This window comes from Hippocampus comes, unplaced genomic scaffold (assembly GCF_001891065.2).
Source record: "Hippocampus comes isolate QL1 unplaced genomic scaffold, H_comes_QL1_v1.1 scaffold170, whole genome shotgun sequence".
NCBI lineage: Eukaryota > Metazoa > Chordata > Actinopteri > Syngnathiformes > Syngnathidae > Hippocampus > Hippocampus comes.
The window spans coordinates 222309-241304 of NW_017806171.1; the positions used below are offsets into that span (position 1 = coordinate 222309).

Consider the following 18996-nt stretch of genomic DNA (forward strand, 5'->3'; position numbering starts at 1 on the left):
ATCGCAGAGCGGCAGGTGCATTTTTTGTGTTTGTTTTGTTTTTTTTAACCAACGGCACCCAATGACGTAACACCCCTGGCGCCTTGTTAATCAGCAAGTCGCACTTACATAACACGACTTGTTTGGCATTTCCACCATGGCTCAACATTCTCCCCCTCGTTGCGCGACTCCCTCATGTCTTGGACGGCAGTACGAGCCCTTTTCAAAAGGCCCGTCGATCACGTCACCAGCGTGTGGCGTTCGTTCCGGCACATACCTGCTCGCTTGCGATTGCACAATATTTGCTCCAAATCTTTCAACATCTTTTAAAACAGCGTCACGCCATCAAGTACGGAACTTTCGGTCATTTTTCATTCTGTCTCGCTTCAGCGGGTTCGGCGCAGTTCCTTGTCAGCAGCTCGGCCGCTTGCCCTTCTCAGTCATCTGTTTCCAGTGAAAGGCAAGAACCCGGCTGCTTTGGAAACGAACTGTTGTACAAAATGGAGCCGTTCGGTGACTTGAGTGTCGTTCGCCGCCACTGTATCTCATACTATCAGTGACGATGACTGTAAAGACGTCTCGGACGACTGGACTCTCACCGCCTTGTGACTTGTTGGTTTGTTTGTTTAACGGATGGGGCAACGCAATCGGCCGTACGAAGGAAGTGGACCGACTCAGCCGGGTGACATACCTGGCCGGGCTCGGAATGCGGGGACGCCATGTTCTCATTGTCAAGACACACATTCCACAAGCCAAGAATGCGGGGTGGTGACGTTATCGCGGCGAGAGGGAAGGCGGGAGAAAGACGGAAGGAAGACAGAAGACCCCCACCCCCATCCCGCACCCCCCACTTTCGGTTGACCTTTTCAGGAATACGCTCCTTCTTGAACAGCTGACTGACGGGCACCGGCTTGGGACTTTACCTCACACAAAAGAAGAAGAGAATGCGGATGCGGCGTGAAGGGCATTCGGTCTTATCGTCTCCTCATCTTGTCAGGGAGCTCAGGCGAATTCTCGTAGAGGGGCACTGCCATTTGGATGCGTCTCCCTTTCATTAAAAACGAAACAAACAAAAAGATTCAAACGGCGGTCATGGAGGCAAAAACGTGAACATTGAGAACATGACTATGAGATTAGCTCTGCCATGCAAATCAACTTCAATTGAGAATGGCATTTCATTGTTTGATGCAATGAAATCGGCATCGCCACTCGGAGTTGCCTTTGTGGTTGATGCTTTCGAGTTTGCAAGCGCGATCCCGTACGGACAGAGATCTTCTTCAAATCTCAATTGTTGCGGACGGACATTTTGTGATCCAAAAATGCCGAAAAACGCACAAATGTGTTTGCTCGAGTGCGCTTGGTCCACAAGTATCAGAGGGAATCGCTCATCCCTCCCCCCCCAACTCCCCCGGCCGTGGCATGCGCTCCAAGTGGAAAATCCACCCGAGCTGTCGCTCCCATTGGAGCAGCTCGGCGAATCTCCGCTGCACGCGGGAACAATGGGAAGCAGAGACTTCAGAGAAGCCAATGTTGGTGATGCCGCGGCGATAAGAAAGTCTGCGGGAGCCGCACTATTTACAGACGAACCGGCACAGGCGCTTTGTCCCCCCCGACCGCCCCGCGGATGTCAATCATTTCCCTTTTCTTTGTGGCACACAACTCTTTGTTTGGTTGGACCCTTACGGCTCTGCTGGGGCACTAAACATGCTGCGATGACATATTAACATATGGTGGGAATGACATCTACACAGTAGTGCAGTCCAGTCGAGAATTCTTCCAAAAAGTGGCCCTTTGATGTTTGCTGTCAAACCTAACATCAAACAAAAGCAATCACATGTTGCTTATTTCAAGCAACCAAACAAATGTGCCTTAGAAATGCCCCCGCTAGCTTCATGCGAGCACATAACGGGACGCGCCATTGACGGGTCAACGTATAGCATCGCTTTGGCTAACATATTTTGAAGTTAGGGATATTTGAACACCAATGGTGCCCCCGACAGTTCCATGTATGATGTACATTTTGCAGAGTCACCATCAACAAACATAGCTTGGCAACTTAGATGCGGAGCACCACTTTTGTGGCTAGCCAGCTACACTGGGACAAGCTAAAGAGCGGCAAGCTAAAGGTAAGCGCTCGTGACACATTGTGGGCACCGACCTGCCAGATGTGCATTGTCTGGTGGTGGACACCCAAAGCCTACTTGTGTCCTTTCTTGTCCACTTCCTGCACAGGGAGGGCAGCTGCTTCCTGGCGCCACGGCGATGAACAGACCGTCGCCCGCCCGGGGGGGTGCTGACGCCGCAACTAAGAGGAGACACAACAGATGAACTTGGAAAAAGAATTGGAGTCCCAAACAATGCAGGCAGACACTTGGACAGCGAATAAGGCTTTTGATTATTTCGAGTGGCTTGACTGAAGAAAGTCGACACCGCCCTGTTTTTATGATCATTGCGTGAATCTTTTCAAAACTTTTTCCACCCTTCATGTGGGCGACACCTTGAAATGACGTGACTAATCTTATTGAGAGGGGAAGTCCCCCCCAGCCCAAAAAAAAGAAAAAACAGAGATCATATGGTTGCAGAATGACAAATCTTATTGAGAGGTGAAGTCCCCCCAGCCCAAAAAAAAAAAAGAAAAAACAGAGATCATATGGTTGCAGAAGTGTGCACACCCTCTCACAAGCAGGGATCTCCGCGATCGGAATGAACCAAACACTTTCAACGTCATATTGAAGGACGCAACAGTGCTCTACAACGTGCCATGTGATTTATGTGTTTTCAAGAGCATGTAACACCGCTATCATCTTTTTAACAGCCTCATTTTTTTCCTCCCCTACTAGCGGGCAAGAATTGTGATGACCTCACGGATGCAGGAGGAAAGCCGGCAGAGAGCGCAAGAGGAAGCACATCAAAGACAGTGAGCTCTGGGAGAAAAGGGGGGAAAAAAAAAAGATGAAGCGAGATGGAAGATGAAGGGAGTAAGCGTGTAGCCAAAAGAGCATTGCTGATGAGCTCGACTGGGGCGCCGCGGGGGAGCTTGGCCTGCTTTCGCTCATAATCCACACGCACACACACACACACCCACACAAACACACACTTTCTGAATGTCTGCTGTTTGCTTTCATCCTCCATGACTATCAAATGACTATTCGTTGCAATTCTGAGCATGTGGATACTTTTGACTCCGTATTTCCACGAAACAAACAAACAAAAAAGTACATTTCTGAAACTTTGATATCTAAAGAACATGCGAGAGAGATTACATTTCATGAAAAGTATTGTCACGTGATCCACAAGGTCAAATGGGAGGTCAAAAGGTCCAGTGACTAAAATATGCACCAATCTTGGAAAGGATCGCCAATTTGGAATCCCTGTGGAATTCCCTTTGCAATAAGACCGTTTTAGAGGAAACTGACCAAGTAGTTCCTGAGATATGAGGGTACAAAAAATGGAAGACAGCCACAGGCCTTTTTGCCGAGTTCATTATAATTTGGTGGGTCGTAGCAAAAGCAAAAGCACACCGCCGTCAAGGCGCCTCGCGGAAGGCGCCAAAAAGAACAAACAGCCGCTGCAGCAAACTGGACACTGTGGACTGAGTTTTGCTTCGCACTTTTGGATTATATATATATATATATATATATATTTAGTTTGGCCAGGTTGGTTGGTAAGAACACTCTTCTTTGTGTTGTGCCAAATTCACAAAGCATTTTTATTTCCACTTCAAAGGGACGGACGGTCCTGCACGTGCGCATTTCAAGCTGGCATTGAATGAAATATTTATCTTGTCATCAGCTACTAAATTCATATTATTTTCGACACAACGCAAGGGAAACGTGTATATAAAAAAAAAAAGGAGGTTGCGAATGTTGCTCTGCCGGGTCCCCTCCTTTCATGCAGTATTGTACAACGAGAACAATGGCGAGATGGTCGCGATCCACTCGCGCGCTTCCCGTGCGGTGCCTCGTTGTCTGCGGCCACGACTGTCCAGCGAGTGCCGCCGTGGAGGGGCGGGACACACGGGATCAGGAAGGAAAGGCCGCGGCGCACGCACACGCTCACATTTTGCTATTTGCAGAAGCTCCCTGCACCTTTGGCCTGAGGCCAAATGTGTCCCGCTCCCTTTTTTTGCCTGTCTGATCACAGGGACGCCGCCTGAGTCATTAGCGGGAGGATGAACTTAGGCTGGACATCCCTGACGTCTTCCCGGATGCTGACTCGGCATCTCTGACATCCGGCCCGGCGCCAAATTTATAATAAGCAGAATCTTTCCGACACGATTGATGGTGTTATCCTGAATTGTGAGCAATTGTGGGCTGCATTCCAAGTATGACAAGTAGCCGTCACAAAAGTAGTCGTACAGTCGGACTTGATCATGAGTAGGACTACTTTTTCGCCAATAATCCCCAACTTCGAAGTTGGTGGCCCCAATACGTTCCCAAACAGCTGGGCCGTGCGTGTCAAGAAAAGACCAGGAAAGTTGAGGAATGCTCATCAAACACCTGCTCGGAACATCCCACAGGCCAACTTGGGTCGTCAGACAAAAATCAACCAGACAAAATTCTTTGAACAGCCAAAGGAGCAGCGTCCTGTTTGGGCACTGCAACAAAATTGCACATCATCACAAGGGGAGAAGAAATTAATCAATAAATACGTATAGGAAGCGGGCACAATGTTGCCACCAGATGACCCAAAATGCTCCACTGGGCATGTGTGTGTGCACGCTGAAGTCACACAAGCAGGCAAGCGAGCACTACTTCCATTTGTAAATAGTAGATGAGACATTTGGGATCATCGCCTTAAATCGATCAAATGTCCGTTTGGTTGGCCGAATAGCCTCAAACACCAAGGCCTTTTCAACGCGCTAAACCTGTTTCAATTTGTGTAGGAACTGGGCACAATGTTGTCACCAGACGACCCAAAATGCTCCACTGGGCATGTGTGTGTGCACGCTGAAGTCACACAAGCAGGCAAGCGAGCACTACTTCCATTTGTAAATAGTAGACGAGACATTTGGGATCATCGCCTTAAATAGATCAAATGTCCGTTTGGTTGGCTGAATAGCCTCAAACACCCAAGGCCTTTTCAACGCGCTAAACCTGTTTCAATTGATCTAAGTTGTTTCAGGCGCAAAGGTTTCAATGAGGCAACTGGACTCTTCACGTGTGGCGAAATTTCTTTTTCTTGTTTGACGAAAACGGCCAAATACGATTTAGGCAAAAATGCTAACAAGCTAACGATAATGAAGGTTTTTTTTTTTTGTTTGTTTTTTTTTCCCCCTGCCGTCACATGATGTGGCAGGCAGGTCAGTGACTCTCGTGCGTAGGCCGCCACGTTGTTTGCGGGGGGCTCGCTAGAAGTGCTTCTCAAACCGGCCAATAGGATGTGGAGGCGTGGTGGCCAAGCTGACATCAATGGATGGAAAACACCGATTGTGACCATCACGACGATGACGATAATGATGGTAAAGGACAGTTGAATGAACTTTGGGGATTGTTCCCTCCACTGGGGGAGGTTTTTTTTTTTGTTTGTTTGTTTTTTTATGCAATTTGTGAGTAAGTGAGCAGGATTGTTCACATTTTCATGATTGACGCATAGTTTTTTTCTCTTAAGAAAACCATTATTAATGAAAATCCTATTTTTGACATTAACAAGTCAAATCTAAACTAGTAAAAAAATGAATTTTGGTGGTCGTAATACATCTTGGGGTAATACATTTTTCATGAAAGAGCAAGAATTTTCCTTTCAAAAAATGTTTTTATTTTCAAATGCTAAATTTTGTCACCAATACACAAATTGGAACAGATTTCACTACGTAGTGGTCCTAAAATGTTCATAAAATGACACATTTTGCCTCAAAGACGCAACTTCTGTTTTAAATTTTGCCCTAAAAACGCCATTCTGGGCATTTGCCCTGTAGGGGAAGGGGCTCGGTGAACATATCATGCTGTTAGTAGGACGCATGTGAATTCCTTGTTGGACCTCAGAAAAGGTTTCAAGAGGACAATCTCAACAAGTCTGCACCCGAGTGGGGAAAAAAAGTCACGTGTTCTGTGTTTTTTTGATTTTTTTGTGGCACGTGTGTTTCGTTCAGTGTTCAGACTTGTTGAGCGACTTGTCAACAAAACGTTCAGTATGTGGGCCACAGCAAAAGCTGGTAACTCCAGGTTACTTCCCTTCATGCCCACGCAGCTAAGATGTTCTGGGATGACCTCGGGAAACGCTGCCGTCATATTTGACCAAATTTCTCTCATTTGGGTCAAACGTGAGCTTGGTTCAACCCTGGCTGACTTTGGGCCAGAGGCGGCTGCCAGTCAGTCGCAGCTAGCTTCATGCTCACATATAATGGAAAACATGATTGACAGGCTGACCAAGGGCGTCCATGAAGCAGCGTTGGAACACAGCGATACAGATATTCACTTGACTGTACGCAAAGCAGAAGGGGAACACGGTGACGTGGGAAAAGGGAGCAAAGTCTTCCTGCCCGCTCGCTTGAGAAGATCATAAATTCATTACCTGGCAGGCACCAGGCAATTTTTGTTTTTTGGCTCACAGCAGCAGCATTAATCTCATTCATGTTGACATCACGTCTGATAACAGAATGACATAACCTCCCAATCAGATATGGTTCAGTTGAGCTTATTGAATCAATTGACCAGCCCTAATATTAGGTACAGCTGGACAAATACATGGTCATTATGCCACCCAGTGGTGTAGAAGTGTACTGCGCATTGACAAATCTTTTTCAAGTGGGCTTACTTGTATCTAACATGACGAGGTTATGATTTTGAGAGTGCAGGAATTCTTGCGAAAATCATTTTGGGCTGCAAAAATTCATTTTTCTCCCTTATCATTGAAAGAAATGACTCTCGGCTTCATTTTTGTTGCACGATTTCATCAATGGGATTTTGCCACCACAGTTAGAAATAATAAACATGTCTATTTAAAATTTGTTTCCTGATAACAGTGTGTATTATCCCCCCCCCACCCTCCACAAAAAATACGATGGACATTCTAATACCGTGACAGAAAAGAATTCTCATATTTGGACTTTGTTTTCATCAAAAGTCTTTATTTTGTCTCCTATCATTTGCCTTCCTTCTTGTAAAATTGCGAGTTAATGAGTGAATCTAAATAAGCATAGAGACACAATACAATAAATAGCATGTATTGCATTGTCTGTTGTCTATGAAATTCCTAATTTTGAAAATTGGACCATCAGAAATAAATGTATTCTTGTAAAATGCAATGTTTCGTTTTCCCCAAATTTTAGCTTTGTGTCAAACTGGAATGAGCCTAATGCTTCATGGTAATTTGTTTTTTTTTTTTTGGGGGGGTTGGGGGGCAAACATTAGAAGCAAAACCTCACGAAGCAGCAACTCTCTGGGAATACGGAAAGGAGCTGAACAAAGACAAAGAAAAATGTGGTCGCCACACCTGATCTCCTTCCACAAGGCCTTTCAGTATTTGACGGTGACGGTCTTGACCTCAGTGAAGAAGTGGTAGGAATCCTTTCCACCTTCCCTGCCCACGCCCGAGCTCTTCGTGCCTCCGAACGGCAGCTTGAGATCGCGGACGAGCCAGCAGTTGGCCCACACCAAGCCCGCCTGAAGCCCAGCCGCCACACGGTGCACCTTGGCCACGTCGCGGGACCACACGGTGGCCGCCAGGCCGTAGCGCACACCGTTGGCCAGGGCCACCGCCTGGTCCTCGCCGTCAAAGGGGAGGACGCAGGTGACCGGCCCAAAGATCTCCTCCTGCATGACGCGGGAGTCCTGCGGGACGCCCGAGATGACGGTGGGGCCCATGAAGTAGCCGCCGACGTTGCTCTCCGGTAGCTCCAGCGTGTCCACGCCTTCGCCGCAGTGCACCGTGGCGCCCTCCGACTTGGCCAGGGCCACAAAGCCACGCACCTGAATGAGGAAGACGCGTAGGCGTACATTCTCTCAAAATTATTATTTGAGATATACAATGCCTTCATTCTCATAAAACTAATAATAATGATTCTATAACCTTATCTCGTATTGTTTTTTTTCTCGCATTGTTTTCTTTTTCCCAATTCAGTGTTCAGCATTCTTTTTAATATCCTCAGAGTGTATTTTGCACCTTTTCCAAGTGCTCCTTGCTGATAAGTGCGCCATTGCTGTTGCCAGGGTCCAAAGGCACGCCCGTCTTCCACTTCCTGGCGGCGGCCACAAACCTCTCCAAGAACGTCTCATAAACGCCACGTTCCACATATATCCGACTGGTGCACAAGCAGATCTCTCCCTAGAGATACAATTGATTGAATAAACAGGTCACTTGAATTCACACACACACAAGTAAAATGACAGCAGATCATTATTTTTGGGGTTTTTTTTGTGACCTTGCTCTAAATACAGTTAAGACTTGTGATGTGATTTCGCCAGTTCCAAAATATCTTTTTCTCACCTGGTTGGAGAAGCTGGAGCGGACGGTGGTCTCGATGCACCGCTCCAGATCGGCGTCAGCGAATATCACAGCGGGGTTCTTGCCGCCGAGCTCCAGCGACAGCTTCTTACAGTAAGGGGCGCTGCGCTCGGTGATAACCTGGGCTGTCGCCGTAGAGCCCGTGAAGGAGATCAGGGGGACATCGGGGTGGCCCACCAGGGCGTCTCCCGCCCGGGCGCCCGTGCCGAACACGATGTTGACCACGCCTGGGGGAATGCCTGGATGACCAAGCAGAATGTTCAAATTCACATCAAGTAACAACACCCTCACCCATCACGACGCGGCCCTACCAGCCTGCTGCATTAGCTTGCACATCATCCAGGCAGTCACTGAGGTCATCTCGCTAGGTTTGGCGACCACCGTGTTGCCCGTGGCGATGGCGGGTGCGATCTTCCACGTCAGCAGATACAACGGAAGATTCCAAGGGCTGATCAGACCAGCTACACAAACATTAATCAACATAATGGGGTGCTCAAACAACAAGCTTTTGTGTTATTAAAAAAATAGCTCTCTACAAGTAATGTGGTAGACGACATAAAATGCGTGCAGACAAACATGAAGACCAGCTTCACAACTACTGTGACTCAGTAAGCTGCTGTTCGTTGTGGTGGCAGCAAAGTACCACTTTCCTGACGAAAGAAAAATCTTGCCTCATATATTTACTTGGCACCAAGGTGCCACAAGATGGCGACAAAGCAATGCTTTAATATACATGTTTTTTTAATGACCGGTTGCAAAAAAATGGAAATAAATCAGCTAATAGGTCACTTTGCAGGAAACACTGTACTGTAAATGCTCTGAAAATTACTCGTACCCAAAATTTTGGTTTTCTCCCCCCCCCCCCACCCAAAAAAAGAAGAAAATCGCCCTCCCCACCACCACCCCAAAAATCAGCTTCTAACACAAACATCCTGAACGTTCTGGGCCCAGCAAGTCCTCAGGTGTATCTTACCAACTCCCACGGGGCAGCGCACAGTGTAGTTGAGGCAGCCCATGTGGTCCATCTGGCTGCAGTCGGTGGTGTGGTGGAGCACCGACGAAGCGAAGAAGCGGAAGTTGTACGCAGATCGGGGAATGTCCACGGTCCGCGCAAACGTCAGCGTCTTACCTGGGAAATGTTGCAGCAGCACCGGACGAAATGGGAAAGCACAAGGAAAAATGGATTCGAATGTACTCCAATCTCACTCAACATCAACTGAGGTGTACCACAAGGTTGCGTCCTTGGCACCTTCCTCGTCTGTCGTCATTTGAAGTCACTTTTTTTTCTTTGACATTGGTTACATTTTTGGGAAACACTGCTCTAACTCATTCTAGTTTGGCATATCAAGAAAACAATGTACCTTTCAGAACCACCCTCAAATCTGCTGGGGCGATGTTACAAAGACGCGCTCCCCTCACCTTGGTCTTTGGACTCAGCCAGCGCCAAGTCCTCCAGATGGGTATCGATCAGGTCGGCCATCTTGTTGAGGACTTGAGCCCTCTGCTCTGGACTTCGAGCGGCCCAGCCTGGGAAGGCCTCCTTGGCCGCAGCCACCGCCGCCTCCACCTGCAGAACACGTTTGTAAAAAGTGGCACTTGGGATGCTATCTGGCCCACACTCTCTATGGCCGTTTTCATCATAAGATGACACAACTTTGGTAGTCACTCATGAATGAAGACCTTTGAGATTGGGCCACTAATCTGTATCTTCTACTCTAAACCTGTGCTGATCTCAAATCCAAAATGATGCAATGCCGCCATGTCAGGATGATTTCAAGTCATAAATGAACCTGACATGCAAGTTTTGGGAATGTAGGTAGGAAGCCGGTGCACCTAATCTTGCAAATTTGGTTTCGGGGCATTTTACTTTGACGTTTCCATTGAAATTTTGGAGCCTGTGCTGCTGAATTGAGGGCAGGCGAGTATATCCGATATAGTGGCGATTTTAAGCCCGAAATATGAAGCCAAGAGTCTTTTAAGTCTGGACTCTTGCGCGCGCATGCTTTTAATGATTTACTCGCCTTTGGACTCTGCAAAGAGCAAAGGTTCTTGTCAATTTGGTGTCAGTCCCACATAGAGATTTTTCAATGAATGTGAAAGACTTTGGGAGTTCTGTTCAAGTCGGCGTCAAGGCCAAGCTCAAATGCGACAATTTGAAGAGAAAAGCAGAAAATGATGCAGACTGTAATAGGTTCATTGGATAACGGATCAACATTGTACCTCTCGCTCGCCGCTGTCGGGCACTTTGCAGTACACTTGCCCCGTGGACGGGTCATACGAGTCAATGTGACTCTGGCACGGGACAAACTTTCCTCCGATGAAGTTCTCCAGGACCAAAAAGGTGCTTGCCTCCATGCTTCTTTGCATTCCTGATGGGAAGTACAAAGAGAGACTGAAATTGAGAATTTAACCTGCCACCGATGCTAGTCGGACGACCCAGCACTCTCCACTTCTCAACTTCTGCTCTTGCACACGACAGGAAAACACAGATGTGCACAGGAAGCGTGCGCATGTTTGTGGGGGTGTGTGTGCGCGCGCGCGCATGGCCTTTTCATACCTTTGGTACCAAAATAAAGAAACTGCTGAGAATGATGTAAGGTATACCCCCACACCACCACAATTCATTATTGTTGCAAAAACTGATATTTTAAATAACAAGCATTAGGATTATGGGACACTTCACAATGAAATTGAATGTGGAAAAAAGACATTGAGGACAAACCAGGAAGTTGGAAAACAAAAGAAATTTCTTTCAGAAAATTAGGAAGTTGAAATGAGACTGAAAAACAGAAAAAAGGCATGACATTGAAAGACATGTTTTGTAAAAGACCTATTTTCAAATAGAATGTTTTCCAGTCTCTCTCTCTCTTTCTCTCTCTCTCTCTCTCTCTCTCTCTCTCTCTCTTCCAGTTACCTCAAAGACACCATGGAGACCGCCGTGCTGAGCCTCCAGAATTTGTATGAGAAGATGCGCTCGCAGGTTGAACTTCTCAGCGAGGGCGTAGAACCCAGTGAGTTGTACTTTTCTTCTTGAACTTCGCAGTCTATTACCATAGAAATCTGGCATGAGACAAAATTCAATGCAGCTTCCTTTATACAATTAATACAATACATGCTGATTTTTATAGCACTGTAAAAAAACTAATAATAAAACTGCAGTTGTAACATTTTAAGACCTGTAGCTAATTTCAGAGATAATGATAAATGTTATTTTTCCAATTAAAATACACAATAAAAGCTCCCTTCACATTGGTATTTGGCATACAGGAGGTCCAGAAATTTATTTCAACTTGTTGCACAGTCTACACGTTGTGAGAAGTTGTTCGTTGATGAGAGAGAAAGTACCTGTTTGAAGTCTCCGTTGACCACCATAAGGATGCCTGGATGCTGAAATTGTAATGTTGTGATGGTAGCTAGTATGATGTCACTCGCCATAGCAGCAAGCTTCACTTTGAATATAAACAAACATCTGCTGTTTGCCAACAGCTGGTAGCTCATTTGTTGGCAAGGGACATACAAGGAGAAGGAGTGATTCAGATCCCATGTCCTATTTAGTTCACGCTCTCCCTCCTTACTTTATTTCCACGCTTGTCCCACTTCACATCTGCTCAACTGGGTGCTTTGAAGTAGATGTCGACCGGCTCCATGTTATAGCGTCATAGACAAATAGTATTCTCTGCCTCAAAAATCACTGTTAAAACACATTAATAGTGCCAACGGTACAAATGGAGGAGAAAATTTGCAGAGCTGCTTTATCAAAGAATGTCACAGCTAAAGTGCTGTAAGTAATTCAAGGTTAGCATAATGCAAATTGCACACTAAATGGTGGGAAAGTCCAAATGAAGGAATAAACTTGGCAGCGCTTTATAACAGGCTGTTGACTCACAGCCACCTCTTTGACGTTCAAAGAAGATGTTTAAAAAAAAAAAAAACAACCCCTTTGTGTCTTGCCACCAGGCTTCATTCTCATGGCTCAGAACTTTGAAGACTGCCGACGCAAGTGGCTGGTGGCGGAGGAGAATCTCACCTCCTGCAAGGAGGTTCTCACCAAAACAGAGACTGAGAGGTCTTCTTTGGAGGTCAAACTGAAGCACGCCCGCAACCAAGTGGATGTGGAGATTCGGCGCAGGCAGAAGGCTGAGGCTGACTGCGATAAGCTGGTGTGTGTGTGTGGACTGTGGAGCGTTTGTTTGCAATGACCTGCTCTTTCTGTTTTATAGGTATACATACATTATTTTTTTCCTTTTCTTTTCTCAGTGTCTGCCCCCCTCCATGGATATAAACGGGTGGATCGGAATGCCGTGTTTAGACTCGTTGGGCCACCGAGAAGCTATTATTGTAAACAAACGTTTGAAATTGACTTAACACATCTCAATGTTAACAGCATGACTTCTGAACCTTTGTCTTATCTTTTGATCGGAAAGACAAATGTCTTCAATATACAGTTAAAAATAAAAAAATAAAAAATATTGGGTCATCCAAACCCCTCCGCTATGCTAAGGCAGGAGCCAATCCATGTTTGCAAAGTCTATTTTCTTTTGCTCTCAAGGGAACCCACCATGACTAATCTCGACACACACACTGGCATAATTAAGAGGCCAGATCATCGCTGCCGGTATTTGTGTCGCCCCGCTCTCTCCAAATGAGGCCCCGAGCTACAAGTGTCGCAAAGCAAAATATTTGCTGACGAGTTATCATAAGACAACACAGTAGTATCAACATTAACATTAAAAGGAACAACTCTGGCGTGACATGAAAGATATTATGAATCCATTCGATTTAGACTGTTACACATGTTGGCGCATTATCAGTGCACCGTAGTAAATTTTACTCACTGTTTACTCACTCGCTCCTGTGTTCACTTTTCCAACAAATAAGAGTTACCTTTCCTAGCGAAGTTCCAAAAAGTATTCGACATTTCGACTTATTGCTATCAATTTAAAAATGACCGTCTATTGAACCAATGTTCTTTCTTAATATATTTTGAAGAAGCTTATCGCTGACATGATCTTTTTGTTCGCGGCCCAACATATCCTTTCTCCAAAACGGTACTGCTTTTGATTGCGTTGCGTGAAAACAGCGGTGAAAAGATACACTGAATGTTTTGCTGGCTGTTTTTTTTTTTTTTTTTGGATGAGTATGATGCAAAACCCTTTTCAAACAAAACAAGTAAAAGCGATTTGGTGAGCATTTTTGTTTTATCTTCATCCCATCAAACTTCTTGAAAAGTAGTCTGTGGATCCAACTGAAGATGCGCGTGTTGGACAACACGACCAAACATTTCCTCCAAAATGCAATTGTTTCAATCCCGCCGACTCAAATTAAAGCTTGCCATTTCAGCTCAAGAAACAAACAAACAAAGAAAACGGTATAAATAATAAGCCGCGACATTGGTTTGTTCTGTTGCGGCTCCGCCTGCGAATGTTGTTCCATTTTCAACATTTGAACAAACCACCAATCAGAGGAGAATGCAGTGCCATTAACCACCGCGCATCTGACAGCAGTCTTTTGGGTTTGAAGATGGACGTCGCGGGGCGCCGCCAACTTGTTTAGGCCTGCAACCGTGCGATTGGTTGACAAGATTTGATCGGGCCGGTCGGATGAGGCCGGAGGGATGGAGGGAGGGCCGCCACACCCGCACGTGGTCTCCAAGGATGACGCCGATGGAAACGGCCTTCATTCTTTGATCTGGAGAGAAAAAGAAAAGAGTGATGAGCGGAATGAGGAAGTTTCACAGGATCTCTTTCAGGAGGCTGGTAGAGCTTTTGTTCACATTTGAAATGTCACCTAATTCACAATCTGTCCTGTGTAAATGTGTGATAAGTATGTATACACACACACACAGACAGCATATAAATGGTTCCGTAGCAAGAAAATACATTGAGCCACTAAACGGTTAAAACAAACAAAGAAAAAAAAAAATCTAAACGAACCTCCTACCTTTATGATTATGTGGGTTGATCAACATGGAGTTTGTGCATTATTTTGCAGTTCTTCAATAGCAGTGGCATTTGGTACCTGGGCCTGCAGCGGGAATCTCCTCCGACCTAACAACAATACATGTGGTGGTTCTACGTATACTGTACCTCGGTGACCACGCCTGCAGCGATGGTGGAGCCCACGTAGCGCAGCATGAAGCGACCCAGCTCTTTGAAGTCTTTGTAGAGCTCCAACGCCACCGGCCTCTGCGTCTGGATCTCCACGATGGCGTTCATGCCTTTCCCCAAGCACCTCCACGGCCAGCCACACGCACTCAAGTTAAACATGAGCGAGCCTCCGCATTCGTTACCCTTATGAGGCCTCTGTTGGTTTGCGCTCAACACTCACTTTGGTTTCTTCTTGAGGACCTCGCCGCTGCTCTTGTGCAAAATACTTAAGAGTTTGGTAATGGTGGCCGGCTCGCTCACGGTCCCGTAATGCAACAAGACCTGCGGGCACGCAAGTACAAATACAATCACGTAACACATCGACAACAAAGTCCGAATCTGGTTTGGGCTGCCGACACGGCGTGCGTCAGGCGGGACGTCTACAGCCGTGTCAGCTAAGTCAATCCGAGCTTCGGAGGTCTGTGAACACCCTGAAGTGGTCGCCAGCCTAGTTTGAGAACCCCCGTATTGAAATGGCGTGCTTACCGGGAAGCCTTTTGTGATGGGAATCTCAAAATTAAAGAGTAATAGTCGCGCCCTGAATCTTGTGCAGACTCGGATGGGCTCTTTGGGATCACAGAACACACAGCCCACACTGAAAAGAGGCAAAGAGGGAAAGACGTGATCAATCGCTACGTCTGCTAACTAATTTAAAAAAAAAAAGAAAAGAAAATGGAGTCTGCTTACTTGATCTTGATGATGTCCATGCCAGTTACCGTCAGGCTGACATGATCCCCGGCTGCAGCCCAGTCCAAAGGGGCGTCGTGCAGAGTGATTCCTGGCAGATGTTAGTCAGGCAGTGAGCACGCGATGGTGGTGTTGAGCCCCCAACCGACCAGAGTCATTCATTGCACTTGGAACAGCAAAAACTTCCAGGCTTTTTTTTTTTTTTTTTTGCTCCGCAAATGGACAAATACCTTTGACGAGACACGTCTCATTGGGGGGCATGGCCAGCAGTTTCTCTCCAGTCTGAATATAACCGGCCTCGATCTTGCCTGTGATGCAGAAGCCCGAGCCCTGGTCTGGACCCAGAATACGAGCAGTGACGTGAAATCAGAAAAGGCTTGGAGTGAGCGACAGCGCGCGCAATTCCGCGTTCATATACACACCCGCCCCCACACACAGTATGAGACTGCAACTTTACCTTTAAAGACATCAGACACGCACATTCGGAAAGGTTTGTCCACAGAGCGCTGAGGAGGCCTGAAGGCATCTTTGGTAGGAAAGGGAGACAAATTAGCTTGGCGGCTTGTAAAAAGTTACAATTTGATACATGTCGCAATTTCTGACCCTTGCCTGCATGAGCATCTTACACCATTTTTTTTATAAAGGTCATGCATGAGATTTTTTTGTTTTTTACCATGGGATGGTAACCACCCCCCAAAAAAGTTTAGCTAGTCTGGCAGGACGCCAGATTTGCATATGTACTCGTCTAGCCGAAAGTGAAAGAGCACGACTGCCGCTGGGGGGACTTTACAGGCTTTCACTTGACTTTCATTCCTTTTCTCGTGCATTACCAATCTGCTCCAGCAGGCTGAGACCGGAATACCAAGCGGTGAGCTCAGACACCAAACTCCGAGTGCTGAGGTTCTCTCCAGACAGGCCGCTGGTGGGGATGTAGAAAACGTCAGAGTCCTGGGGATGACGCAAATTCAGTGAAATCCCACTCATACACCTATTTCTTCAAACGTGAACACAGCACAGAATTGCCATTCAACCGACCTTGAAGCCTGCCTGCTTGAGGAAGTGGCCGAGTTTGGAGGTGATTTCCTGGAAGCGCTCCGGTTGCCAATTAACCTGCCAAACATGCACCGTTTTCACACAGTGAGCGCTCAGGACTGGCATCAACAACCAGCCGGTGCCGTTTGAGGAGTTGTCTCATGAAAGCACATCAACTTCTTTCATTCACATGTGAATGAAGAGTCACCGTTCGGCGACGGCATTCTGACCTGGTCCATCTTGTTGACCGCCACCACCAGCTGAGTGACGCCCAGCGAACGCACCAACAGGCCGTGTTCCCTGGTCTGGCCGCCCGCCTCAAAGCCCGCCTCGAACCCCCCTCGACTGGCGTCCACCACCAGCACGGCCACGTCCGCCTGAGGAGAGGAACCGCACGCGCGCAGGAAGATGCGCGCAGGAGAGTGAGCCTACTTTTTGAGGGTTGTGGAGAAAAAAAAAAAAAAAGGTTGTGTCCAATCCACGTTATGAAAACAGTGACAGGGCTTTTAGCGTGAGGACAGTCATATGGTAAAAAGAGAAATGACATCGGATGCCGTCGAGCGCACCTTGAATGAGCAACACCCAAAACCACAACGTCAGGCTCGCCAGTACGTGGCCAGAAAGGCGCAAGGAGGCGACGGAGATATTTGAGTCGTACACCACGAGTTTCGTTTCAAAACGAAGTGCCAGGAGGGAGGAGGTGTTACCTGCGCCGCTCCGGTGATCATGTTGGGGATGAAGTCTTTGTGCCCGGGCGCGTCCATCAGCGTCACCACCTTTGACTCGGTCTCAAATTTAGTCATGCCGACATCCATCGTCACACCCCTGCGGTCAAAGAGAGATCAATGAAAACCCAATTAAAATTGATTAAAGGGAAAAATACAAACAAATATAAAGATGAATGCATTCAAATAATTTCATGAACTGGGGTGGCTTAAATCACAGATTAAACTCTTAACTCCCCGCTGTGTGTAGGCGAGGCAGCGTACCTGTCGCGTTCCTCGCCAGTTTCATCCAGCACCCAGGCGTAGGCGAACGAAGCCTTGCCCGCCTTCTTGGACTCGGTTTCGTACTTGTGCATGGTGCGCTTGTTGACGTTGCCCAGCAGATAGAGCAGGTGGCCCATCAGCGTGCTCTTCCCTGCATCAACATGACCTGAATACGCGGGATAAGAAAGACAAGACGTGAAGTTTAAGAGTCTGCGTGTGTGTGTGTGTGTGTGTGTGTGTGTGTGTGTGTGTGGGGGGGACAACACTGAAGCGAAACTTGACAAAAGATGGGAGAGGAAGACTGCAACGGGAGTGATAAAGCAGGTAGGGTGCCGCAGGGGATGATAAGGGATGGGCGAAAAGGAAGCTGGAGATACTAAGATGCTTGCAGGTTTCACACTGCGGGAAACTGTACTTGTGAAACAAGTAGTGTTAGAAAGCCTTGGGATTTTCCATGACAGTTAATTTCCTTTTGAATTTTCTTGTTTATAAATTGCATTTTGATCATTTGTCGAGCACATTTGTTTGGGTCGTTATTATATGTTTGAGTATTTCTTTTCAAATATGCAGAGTATTTGTGTCTCAGTCAACTAAATGCCCTGTTGTTTAAATTGACCCCCCGCATGATATGAACTGACAAAGATGACACCAGGGGACATATGTTCGAGAATTATCGTGAGCTTTGACAATGCTAGATGTTTTTCAGAAAACGTTTTTCCAATTTGAGTTGTTTCATTGCTTTTGGTTAACTGCAATATCCTTGGAAACTACCGGGTCACTTTTTTTTTTTTAGGAGCTAAATGCGAGGAGAGTGGTTTTGAACGAAAGAACACTCAAAAAATTGCTGCCGGAGTATGGCGGGCTGGTTAACGACATATTGGTTTTCACTGATCATACGACACGGTGGCGTTATCCGTTGCTTTTGCTCTCTCTGCAGTCGGTGGACGAGTCCCAAAAGTGGGCCAAGTCCCACGACACTCAAAAGAAAAATCCCCATTTGCGCTCACCGATCACCACTAAATTCAGCAGAGATTTGCCCCCTTGTCTCTTCTCCAGTTCAGCCTTCACATCCATGGTCTGCCGGGCCTTTCCGGCAGCGCGCCCGGGAGCGGGAACGCCGGCCAGCTCGTCCTCGTTCGAACCTCGGGAAGGTGTCTCGGGTCGTTTGGGTGCGGCCTCGCCGGCGGCGGGTGTTGCCGTGGTGTTTTCGGGGCTGTTGACCCGCCGCCCCGCAGCGGCGATGACGCCGTTGTCGCCGCTGCTGAGGAGAGGAAAAACAAGTCACGGTGAAGCGAGCGCAAACCAGCAGCTGTGCGCCGATGTTGATGCGAGTGTGCGCGTTGGGCACCTGGGAACGTCAAAGCCCATGGTCTGCTTCTTGCCCGAGACGGTCATGCGGGCCACTTTGGGTACGACTTCACAGTCCAGTTTATTATTTGAGACGTCTCTGCTTTTAGCTAGGAGGAAGACAACAAGGGTTAACGTAGACACTCGTGCGAGTGCTCCTCTGATACTATGTTCAAATCGGTTTTGTGTTCACCGCCAAATAAAACCCCGCTGTAAAGTGGAGTGTGCTTTTCTCATGTCAAAAATATGATCCATTTGCACTGAAATGCAAAAGAAATGTTGTTGGCCTCAGTGATCATTTCTGTGTACTCTGTTGTCCATCTGAGAAAAAAACGTGAATAATTTATTGACTTGAAGTTTTGTTGCCCCCC

The 18996-nt window shown here is 47.0% G+C and overlaps 3 protein-coding genes across 9 annotated transcripts in view; 1 reads left to right on the forward strand and 2 right to left on the reverse strand.

The window, feature by feature from the left end:
• Nucleotides 1–7031: 7031 nt before the first annotated feature.
• On the reverse strand, nt 7032–11272 carry aldh8a1 (aldehyde dehydrogenase 8 family, member A1). The gene is made up of 7 exons (XM_019896293.1): nt 10645–11272; nt 9844–9991; nt 9398–9553; nt 8736–8885; nt 8407–8663; nt 8083–8244; nt 7032–7889 (listed from the first exon to the last, which is right to left on the reverse strand). The coding sequence occupies exons 1-7, from the start codon at nt 10789–10791 to the stop codon at nt 7437–7439; spliced, it is 1473 nt and encodes a 490-aa protein (XP_019751852.1). The 5' UTR covers nt 10792–11272; the 3' UTR covers nt 7032–7436.
• A 40-nt stretch (nt 11273–11312) lies between these two features.
• Nucleotides 11313–12623, forward strand: LOC109531710 (rac GTPase-activating protein 1-like). Its single transcript, XM_019896162.1, has 2 exons — nt 11313–11435; nt 12382–12623. Exons 1-2 carry the CDS (start codon nt 11351–11353, stop codon nt 12621–12623), a joined length of 327 nt encoding a protein of 108 aa, XP_019751721.1. The 5' UTR covers nt 11313–11350.
• Nucleotides 12624–13603: 980 nt separating this feature from the next.
• The window catches only part of hbs1l (HBS1-like translational GTPase), a 37291-nt gene continuing 31898 nt past the window's right edge, over nt 13604–18996 (reverse strand). For 6 of the 7 annotated variants that reach the window (XM_019896253.1, XM_019896247.1, XM_019896248.1 and 3 more), the window contains 14 exons: nt 18627–18735; nt 18286–18539; nt 17279–17444; nt 16997–17114; nt 16520–16666; nt 16293–16367; nt 16088–16205; nt 15715–15783; nt 15488–15592; nt 15258–15348; nt 15057–15165; nt 14752–14852; nt 14511–14655; nt 13604–14112 (listed from right to left, as the gene is read on the reverse strand). In XM_019896253.1, the coding sequence (XP_019751812.1) occupies nt 14101–14112; nt 14511–14655; nt 14752–14852; nt 15057–15165; nt 15258–15348; nt 15488–15592; nt 15715–15783; nt 16088–16205; nt 16293–16367; nt 16520–16666; nt 16997–17114; nt 17279–17444; nt 18286–18539; nt 18627–18735 (1619 nt within the window). In that variant the 3' untranslated portion in view covers nt 13604–14100. The remainder of the gene's footprint in view (nt 14113–14510; nt 14656–14751; nt 14853–15056; nt 15166–15257; nt 15349–15487; nt 15593–15714; nt 15784–16087; nt 16206–16292; nt 16368–16519; nt 16667–16996; nt 17115–17278; nt 17445–18285; nt 18540–18626; nt 18736–18996) is intronic. The other variant, XM_019896249.1, reaches the window with a different exon arrangement.

Excerpts from the sequence above, each read along its gene's own strand:
- aldh8a1 (XM_019896293.1), bottom strand. The coding sequence starts at position 10,791 with ATGCAAAGAAGCATGGAGGCAAGCACCTTTTTGGTCCTGGAGAACTTC. Across the intron at positions 9,992-10,644 it reads CCGACAGCGGCGAGCGAGAG|GTGGAGGCGGCGGTGGCTGC; the intron begins GTACAATGTTGA and ends CGTGTTCTGCAG. Across the intron at positions 7,890-8,082 it reads GCAAGGAGCACTTGGAAAAG|GTGCGTGGCTTTGTGGCCCT; the intron begins GTGCAAAATACA and ends TTCCTCATTCAG.
- LOC109531710 (XM_019896162.1), top strand. The coding sequence starts at position 11,351 with ATGGAGACCGCCGTGCTGAGCCTCCAGAATTTGTATGAGAAGATGCGC. Across the intron at positions 11,436-12,381 it reads CAGCGAGGGCGTAGAACCCA|GCTTCATTCTCATGGCTCAG; the intron begins GTGAGTTGTACT and ends TCTTGCCACCAG.